Source organism: Acomys minous (assembly GCF_964271855.1).
Source record: "Acomys minous genome assembly, chromosome: 7".
Lineage (NCBI taxonomy): Eukaryota > Metazoa > Chordata > Mammalia > Rodentia > Muridae > Acomys > Acomys minous.
This window is the reverse complement of record NC_140488.1, coordinates 39,141,519-39,152,215: the sequence shown is the minus strand read 5'-3', so window position 1 is coordinate 39,152,215 and position 10,697 is coordinate 39,141,519. Positions and strand designations below refer to the sequence as shown.

General features: G+C 37.3%; 1 protein-coding gene across 1 annotated transcript; it reads right to left on the bottom strand.

Annotated features, from left to right (window-relative positions):
• Positions 1-4,803: 4,803 nt before the first annotated feature.
• LOC311601640 (T-complex protein 1 subunit theta-like) lies at positions 4,804-6,588 on the bottom strand. Its single transcript, XM_084789222.1, is given in 2 exon segments — positions 4,804-5,451; positions 5,453-6,588. Coding segments are annotated over 2 exon segments (1,494 nt in total). The 5' UTR covers positions 6,398-6,588; the 3' UTR covers positions 4,804-4,902.
• Positions 6,589-10,697: the final 4,109 nt, after the last annotated feature.

Genomic DNA, 10,697 nt, shown 5'->3' with positions numbered 1-10,697 from the left:
TCAATAGGACTCTAGTCACTCAAGAATCTCAACAAGACTCTACTCACTCAAGAAATAAGGCCAACAATCAATAAATGAGACTTTGTGAAATTAAAACTTCAGTGTAGCAAAAACAAATACAAACTAAATAATGAGTGATTAGGAAGTGAAAACAAGTAGAATACCAACATTCATCTTCCTTTAACAAATATGGACATTGTAACCAAACCTCACATGCTTTCACTGATACACATTCACCATCATTGTAACCTAAACTCTCAAAATCTGAGTTAAACCCTTTTCTTCTTAAACTGCTTTTGTCAAATATTCTGCTACAATACTGAGAAAAGTAATGAACACAGGAGATCATCTCTGGTCTCATTACAAAATGCACAACATAAAAAATCCAGCTATATAAGCAGTATCATTCCTACCCATCTTTAAGTATGACAGAGAAACTATACTAGGTTATCATGAACAAAGTGAATTTAATCCATCATGTTACTTACAGTTGATGTTGAGCCAGATGGTAAGAGCTCTTCTACAGATAGTAGAACTCTTCTGCTGATGGATCTCAGCAAGCACACAATTCAGCTACTGCTCACATCAATGTTTATCCTAGAAGATGGGAATGTTTCAATTATATGTGTTTTGTAATTCTTTAATTTTTATTCACTATTGTTGGGTGTGAAAGGTCATGCCACAATGAATATATGAAAACCATTTTTGTCTTTGTTATGACTGTGTTCTCCTTCTACCTTTCAAGTGGTCTCTGGAGATAGAATTCACCTCACAAGGCTTATATGGCAAGCACCTTTACCTGTTGAACTATCTCATCTTTCCTCAGTTACATTTTAATGAGAGTTTCAACTCTATCAACATGTTTATAAACACTGCATTTACTTAAAACAGGTTAAATTTATGACAGGAGGACGTTAAATTATTTTTATTGAACTGAATAATAGCTGAGTCTTCAGGTATCTACAATGTGTCAAGACATAATATTTTACATTTTTACAACCTTGACAAAAGTAGTTCTTCCCAATAAGACTTAGGCTTTTTATCTAAGAAATATAGTTAAAAGGCATCTTCATATCATTGCAAGCCTGAGGATAGGTAATTATATAATGCAGCTTAACATTATATTTCCTCCATAGTAAGAAATCTGTAAATTGTAAATCATAACTAGAGAGAAGATGCCTACAAATCTCTCTATAGTTTCTGTGTGAGAAAGCTTTGGCCATCCTTTTACATAAGAATGCCTTCTGCACCACAGTTTCTTTTTCCATTCGTTGACTGAGGGACATTTAGGCTATTACGAATAAGGATGCTGTGAACATGGTTGAACATATGACCATGTTGCATGGTGGAACATCTTCTGGGTATATTCCTAGGAGTGGAATAGTTGGGTCTTGAGGTATCCCTATTCCCAGTTTTCTGTGGTAATTTACACTATGGAATACTACTCAGTTATGAAAAACAAGAAAATCCTGAAATTTGTGGACAAATGGATGGAACTAGAAAGGATCATATTGAGTGAGTTAACTCAGACGCAGAAAGACTCATATGGTATATACTCACTCATAATCAGACACTAGCCCAAAAGGGATGTCCCAGGAAATCTTCACTTACCAGGAGATTGGGATAGATGCTGGGATTTCCTATTGGGATTCTAGCTGAGAGAAGGAGGAGAATGGGGAAATAGAAAGATTCAGAGGTTCCTAGAAACCCACAAGAAGAACATCATGGACAGGCAGATCTGGACCCAGGGGAGTCTTCTTAAACTACTGCACCAACCAAGGACAATACATTCAGTAAACACTGAACCTCTACTCAGATCTAGCCAATGGACAAGACATTCTCTACAGTTGTGTGAAGAGCAGGGACTCACTCTGACATGAACTATGGTGCCCCAGACTTGACCCCTTGGTGGGGAGGTCTGGTGGCACTCAGGGAAAGGATAAGCAGGCTGCCAGGATGAGACTTGATAGGCTGTGACCATACGGTGGGGAGGGAGGCCCTCTTCTGTCACAGACCTAGGGGAGGAGAATGGGATGAAAGATAGAGGGAGAGAGAAACAGGAGGATAAAAGTGAGGGAATAACAGTTGACATGTAATCTGAATAAATTAATTAAATAAAAAAAGAATGGTTTCTGCTTTTAGTGGCTAATTGATTACATAGCACTAAAACAGTTGCCTTTTGCTGGGTTACAAACAACTTCAAGGTCTTTTAGAGCTGGCTTCATTCTCTTATCGCCAGTAAACTTTTGGGTAAAATGTACCATAAGAGTAAACACATTTCCGTCCATTGTCTATGGACAGAACACTCTCCACAGTAGAGTGGAGAGTGGGATATTACTTTCTCACATACTCTGGTGCCTCACCTTTGACCATGTCCCCTGGAGGGGGAGACCTGGTGGCACTCAGAGGAAGGACAGCAGGTTACCAAGAAGAGACTTGATACTCTATGAACATATACAGGGGGAAGTAATCCCCCTCAGGAACAGTCATAGGGAAGGGGAATAAGGGGAAAATGAGAGGGAGGGAAGAATGGGAGGATACAAGGGATGGGATAACCATTGAGATATAACAAGAATAAATTAATAAAGGAGAAAAAAAGGAAAAAAAAGAGTAAACACATTTCAAGACAGGCCTGATATTAAGTAGTTGAGATTTGGCAGCCCTATGACCTGTATCACAACTACACAGACTTGTTATTGTAGCACAGAAGGAGATGTAGACCATATATAAATGGCTATGGTTGTGTTACAATGAAAGTCATACATAATCTGCTTATCTCTAATGTATAGTAATATATGCAGTGCAGAAAATAACAAAATTGGTGCACAAATAACATAGATGGCTTTCTCAAGATAGCAGAATTAATCATATTAGGTAGGATCAAGAGTTGTACTGTGAGGTCAGGGTAAGATGACTCAGTTGAATCAAGGCATTTATCACCAAACCTGAGCTTAATTCCCATGTCCCACATGGTAGAAGGAGTGAATAGGCTCTAGTAATTTGTCCTCTGTTCACCACATTAATGTCATGGGATGCATGCAAGTACACACATACTAGGTAAATATAACTTTTTAAAAAGTGTTTCATTATATATTTGAACCCTGGGATACATAACGAATTCCAGGCCAATTTGGGTTATGGAATTAGAACCTGTCTCAAAGCAATAAGGAAAAGTCATAGTGATATTCATAAAACACCAGCAAATGCACTTTGGCACCACAAATCTACATGAACATTCAAAGACTTTGACAACATATGAACATTTTATTATTCTTATAATTATCTGAATATTTAGATTTTCTTTAATACTGGAACATATGAACATACTGGACCTATACCTAAGAGTCAAGAACAGATTGGAGTTGAGAAATCATCCCATTTCTTATGACCCTGAATCTGACACATAGACAATCAGGTGGTTTTCATGACCCCTATGGGCATATGAGTTATGAACTCAGAGACTCAGTCCTGGATTCATAATGCCTCGGTGCCAGGTCTTTTCTACTTGATTACATTTACAGATCAACTGAATCAAATATGGTAAGTTAAGGCTCTTAAAACTCAGTTTTCAATTTTAAGAGTTTCTTTTGTCTTTGAAAAGGTATTTTCCTCCTCTGTGTGTTTCTGGGGATGATGAAGAGTTCCTGATTTAATTAGTTTAGAATTCATAAAATTGTGTTTCAGGGGAGTGATTTATGACCAAATCTCTCTTTTATTACATTTGGAGGTGTAATTTTCTGTGCTTGCTGAGGTTATTTTAAAGTTTGGACTGTCTTTAATAAATATTTCTTAGTACTAAAGCTAGAAATATTGGAAGAGAAACTGGGGTGGAGGAATGATTTCAATACAAGGGTTTCCTGCACACACTTCTTTGGCTGACTTACTAACATATATGCTCATTAAATAAATTTTAGGTTGAAGATATCTTTGGTATCACAACAGTTCATAAATTTACATTCATAAAGATTTGTTGTCTTTAATTAAAGATAAGTGAAGACATGGCATTTACAAAATCCCAGTTCTTATACTCAATTTTATACATACCCTTATTTTTCTGGTAATAAGCTTCCTTTGCTCTTAGTAAGCCACCTTGCTTTGATTAAAGATTCTTTTGTCATATAAATTCATACCAAATAGCAAAACATATACAGTATCACTTGATAAAACCTTGAAGCAATTCACACTTTACAGACAGAGAACATGTCTCTTGGAGGAGGAAAAGAAAATGTACAGAATTTAGCTTTAATTTCCACTGACTATAATTCCAATCAGTGTTCCAAAAGCTCTAAGATTGTGGTTCTTTCTTGAGCTCACAAACAACCTGTTGATGCAGGTATTTTTAACATTACCATTTTACAACAAAGGAAACTAAAGTTCAGGCAGCATATGTAACCATGTCCCCAGTACACTAAATGGTGTGCAGCTGGATTGTTTATTTCATAATATTTTTATTGATTATTTGGGAATATCACATAATGAACACCTAGTACCATCACTCCATTGGCATGTTTGACCATGTTCCAGTGAATATATGGGCAACACAAATTGGATTTCTTCTCTTTCTCCTTCTATTTTTTTTATGGTATGTATGGGGTAGGGATCCCACAAAGAGCAGCAGCAGTGGATTTTTTTTTTTTACATATGATGATTATACAATTTATTTTTAGAAGCAGGCTAGACATACAGGAGAACAATAATGTAAAAGTGACTTGTCTTGCTTGCTGCTTATGTGTTTAAAAAGGTTGATATAAGCAGCAGTTGCTCAGGCATGCCCAACAGTAACATATTTATTTTACAACTCAGCAGAATATCAACACAAATACTTCAGTTTAAGAAGAATAAGAAAACATTAGGCAAATTCCACTCTACAAATAAAACTCTTCACCTATAACAAAAAGGTCCTCAGTCATTTTGGTCATCATCCCAGTCTTTCTTCCCACTTGGAGGTTTGGGACCACCAGCTGGGTTTGCCATGATGATCTGATCCACTCTAAGTACAGTGACTGCAGCATTAGTGGCCAATTTAATAGCCCAGTATTTTCCCAAGTAAGTATCTAAAATACTTGCTTCTAACATATCCTTTACAGCAGGAACTTCAACCTCAATATCCAACCCCATATTTTTGTTTCCTTCCTGGCGCACTGCATAGAGTTTAGAGATAACTTCGTTGGCCTTCACGCCACAATTTTCTGCCAGTGCCCGCAGAATAGCTTCAAATGCTTCAACAAACTTCTTAATAGCATATTGTTCAAGTCCAGGACAGGTCTCTCCATATGACGTGATTTGTTTAGCCAATTCAATTTCTGTTGCTCCACCCCCAGGTACAAGACGCTTGTCCCTTGTGAGAACTTTGAAAGTATTGACTCCATTGTCTACTGCCCTTTCTATATCATCCATCAGGTTGTCTGTAGAACCTCGAAGAACTATAGTAGAAATGGCACCATCTTCTTTTTTCATGTTTAAAAACAACCACCTGTGTGTCTCCAACTTCTGAGAGGTAAACACTGTCACAATGTCCCATTTCTTCAAGGACAGGAGGAGTCAATTTAGGAAGAGCTGTGGCACCAACTGTTTTACAGAGTCGTCTGAGATCCCACTTTGAGTTCAGCCTCACCAACATGATATTGTACTTGTTAGCATAATGAAGAGCTATGTCTGCTACTTTGCGGCCTGCTACTATGACATTTGCACCAGTGCTAGCAATCGCTTTCACTTGTGCATCCATAAGATTTTCTTCTCCTTTACTAAAGTTCATCAGCTCTTCAGCAGTCTTAATCAGCACTGTTCCCTTAGTGTCTGTAATCATGCCATCAAATGGACACGAGTACACGGCTATTTTTGCATCTTTGACAGATGTTGCATCACCTTCGGTTTCCTTCTTTAAAACCATGCCATGTAATACCGAAGATGAATAGATACCAGAACTAAGAATCTTACATACTCTGATGTTATCAACATTGAAATTGCCAGAATCAGGAAAAATAGATACACATGCCTGAGCAATAAGCTTGGCCAGAAATGTTTCACTACCGTACTGCTTACTCATTATGGAGGTCCGAAGCAGAGATGACACTTCGTCAACATCTCGAAGGTTTTTTGCAGAACAACATACCAAATCAGGAAGAATCTTGTGAGCTTTTTTGCAAGCTATTTCATAGTCTGATATCACCTCTGATACTGGCAGACCAATCCGCAGAAGTTCTTCAGCTAGGTCTAAAAGAGCACCAGCAAATACCAGAACAAAGTTTGTGCCATCTCCAACCTCCTGTTCTTGCATATGAGAGGCCATCACAATCATTTTTGCAGCAGGATGCTGTACTTCTAGCTCTCTTAAAATGGTTGCTGCATCATTTGTCATGAATGACTTCTCTAGGCGATTGATGACCATTTTATTCATTCCATTTGGTCCATATGCTGTTCAAGTGGTCTGAGCAAGCTCCTTGCAGGCTTGTATATTTCCATACACAGCCTCTTCCAATCCTGAAAAATGTTTTGCTCCATCCTTGATCATCTGGGCAAAGCCCGGAGCTTTGGGGACATGAAACGCCATGGCCAAGTAGCAATCAACCGCTCACACGCTCGCTCCAAGATCCGAGCAGTGCATTCTTAATGACTATCTGCTATAGTCCTACCTGGAGAGTTACTTACTAAGTAATGGAGGATCTGTGACAAGCATGCCTGGTAAAGATCAAAATTAAGAGTTTGGAGCAATAGTTGGCTTTCAGTTTAGCTTGCTAGCTTGACACACAGAAGGGTTATAGATCAGGATGAAAGGTGAAATGACCAAAGATTATCTAAGGCTTCCAGACTATGAAAGATGCGGATGTGCTCCCACACAGACTAGGCTGTGTTTGCTGTGCTTAGCCTGGCAGCCAAATGAAAGCCTCGTGCTCTGGCAGTGTTCCTCACAGAAGGGTTCTAATAAAATGCTTTCAGACAGTCATCAATCCATTCTGAGTTACTGTGGCATATTTCTGTCAAAGATTTTGAAGATTATTTGTGTGTAATTATTAAGGCTCCTGCAGAAGCATGAAAGGTAAGTTTTCTTTTAAAGGGATTTAACTAATTAAGCTTTGTTCTGCTTTAATTATACCCTTGACTTATTCTATCCCCTGCTCACATAAATTCACTGCATTTTCCCCTGGACTTGCAAAAATTGTTGGCAATATGATGGGAGAAAAAAATTAAGAATGACTCTTGATGATGTATAATGTAAAGAATTACATGTAAATAGAAACCTTCTTAAGAAACTTCTTAAGCAGTGTGTTACTTATGTTCCTATTGCTGTGATAAAACACCATGACCAAAAGTATCTTAGGTGAAAAGGGTTTGTTTCAGCATTCAAGTTGGAGTTCCTGATCAAAAGTGATGAGGACAGGGATTCAAACAGGACAGGACCTAGAGGCAGGGAGGATGCAAAGCTCATCCAAGAGGGACACTGGCTAGCTTCCCCTGCTTTGCTCAGTCTGTTTTCTCACAGTGGTGCCCACAACCACCAGCCCATTGGTAGAACCACTCACAGTGGCCTGGATCCTCCTAAGCCAATAATCCATTAAGAAAATTCCCTACAGACTTTGTCTACAGGCAAATCTTATTGATGTATTTTCTCAACTAAATGTCCCTCTTCCCAAAGATTATAGATTGTGTGAAGTTGACATAAATTTACCCAGAACAGGCTGGGCTGAATTTTAATTAAAATGTAATTTCATAGTTTTTTACCTTTCCATTCCCTTATCCAACTTACCCTCATTGCTCGTGTGTGTGTGTGTGTGTGTGTGTGTGTGTGTGTGTGTGTGTGATCTATTCCTAAGTATATAAATATAATGTGTTCAGTCCATATAAAGTTACTTATAAGTATGCAATTTCATGGCTGACAATTTGGGTTTTCCCTAACCAATTTGAGAACTCATCCCCAGGGAAGATTATTTCTCCTATTCTCAGAGTTTTTGTATGAATTATTGCAATCATGATTAAGCATTATGACACATGTTTAAGACATCACATGTCAAGTTGGATTTTGTGCACATGTTTACATTCTGATCACTATTCACTCTACAGTTGCCATAAATGATTCCAAGTGTAGGCATGTAACTATAGGTATGCCTTTTGTTGCAAAAAGCTCTTCTGAAATACTAAAATTATTGTTTCACCAAGTGGAAAATTATCTGATGGACTATCCATAATCAAATAGTAACCACTTTCTAATTTTTCTTGTTTTCATATATTTATCACCTGTATTGAATACTGATCATAGCCAATATTTCTATAACTTATTTTTGTTAATCAGAGAAAGGGAACTATACCGTTATTGTTTCATACAGGAGATGACATATAAGAAATGATATTGGGAAGAAGGGCCATGAGACCATGATTGAGACTTGAACTGGGAGATGATTACAAAGGAACAGTACAATATATTTAAAGGTGCATAACAGGACTTAAAGTAAAAAGAGGCTTTTTCTTAAAATTCATTCATCTTAGTCCTTCCTCTTACTTCTTCTCTCCTTCCAATCTACTTCTTCAGAAATTAGCAAGAGATACTTTCCTTTAAAACTTTAAAACTGAAGTGTTGCAGGATATTTGTTCACACTGTTAACCCTGAGATCCTGTACTTGAAAAACCTGTTTCTAGTTGTGGTGTGGCTCAGCCCTAACACACACCTTTAATCCAAGAGCTTTCTGTACACAGGATTAAATGAAATTAGCCACAGGTCAAGAGGCAGAGCAAGCAACCAGTTGACAGGAAGTGAACATGGGAAAAAACAGAATGAGAGGAAGTCTGGAGAATGGATAGAGAGATACACAGGAAGTAGAAAGGAGAGACATTCAGTTTGAAGAGTTTTTAAGACAGTATGGAGAAGGAAAGGGTATTTTTTTCTTCTGGGACATTGGCTGAGTAGGAAAATCAGCCAGATGCTTTCTCTGCCTCTCTGAGCTAGCAGGCTTTCACCATGGCATCTGGTTCCTGAGTCTTTATTGGCAAAATCAAACGATTTGGATTTCCTTTCTTTATACTAATACTGGAGGACATTCTTTAACAGCAACAGGTTAAAGTAAGACTAAAAGAGATAGTTTTCATGAATAATATGATGAGAATGGGGATCCAGAGAAGAAAACCTTAGAAGAAATTGTCCCATGCAATGGAGATATCTGACTTTCATAAGTTTTGGGAGGATGGCAGATATTTTACTTTAGTAAACATCATGCTTCAGTTTAGCATAGGCAGCTTGACAATGTGCATGAAACAGGCAGATGCTGTAGTTGTGGAGCTATAAGATCCATAGTACAGAACAAATTCTTAGCTCTCTGCACCAGAGAGGAAGCTGCAAGAGGACATGGACTCGTTTCTTTGTTTTGTGAGATAGATTGCGTCCCTTAGTGTGACCAGTGTCTTAAAGACGCAGGCCCATTTATACTAATTTCTTATTGTTTTTCATCCTATCTAGGGTAAACCAGTAAAAAGGAACAAATAGATTCTATTCATGCTGAAGAGAAAGTGCAGTGTTGACAGCCCATGCTGTTCTTCCAGAGAACCAACACCCAACACCAATGTTAGTTAGCTCATGATGGTCAGCAACTCTCAACCTGTGGATCACAATTGCCAAAAGGTCCAGGAAAAACACAAATATATTCATTATAATTTATAAATAGCAAAATTACAGTTATGAAGTAGCAATGAAAATAATGTTATGGATGGCAATCACCACAGCATGGGGACCTGAACTAAGGATCACAGCATTAGAAAGGTTGAGAAACACTGCAAGGAGTCCCAATCCTTCTTCTGGTCTCTTTGGGCAACTGCACTCACGTGCACATACTATCCTACACATCCAAATAATTACATGCACATAATTAAAAATAAAATATATGCTTTTAAAAGGAAGGGATAGATACTACAGTTGATCTAACCCAAAAGTCAGGAAGTGGTCTAGGATGCTTTCGTTGATGTAATCATTTTAAACTACTCAAGATTAAACAAGGTAATAAAGGCTTAATCAGAAATGTGCATATACTAATTCTCATACTCCTTATTTAAAGCCATCTTAATTATTTGTTCATGTAACTGAAAATAGAAGAAAATCTCAGATCTTAATTCACTGAAAATAGAATTATTAGACATATATATACATGTATATATGTATATATATATGGTCTATTTAATGATGTAACGATATTCAGAAATGTGCATGGGAAAAACATCTATAAGACCAAATGCCTTATTATTTTAAACAAAAACATACTTCTAGTACATGACACTGTGTATTGACATATTAATTAGACACACTAAGGAAACAAGACAGGGAACAATTCTGGACTATTACTTTCATCAGCTGCTCTCTATAGTACAAACAGTAGTCAAAAAACAAAGAAGCCACTATAAAACAGGATATAAAAAACATCACATCATCTTTGGTATGATGTAGAAATCAGAGGGCCACTATCAGACCTGTTACATATAGAATTAGACTAAACTCACTAGAACTATACCAACTAAATAGATAGCTTATCTGCTAGAATTTCTCCTAATATTAAATACATTTATCAATACTAATGTTTGTAATTTGTGAAAAGAATCTGGAACCTTAGCTGCAGATGGAGTTAAGAGTATAATTTTCAATTTTCTGATATCTGTCATTAAAGACTTGAAATAGTTACTGAATGAGGCAGTGTATCACATCTGCTCAAGCAGAGGATCAT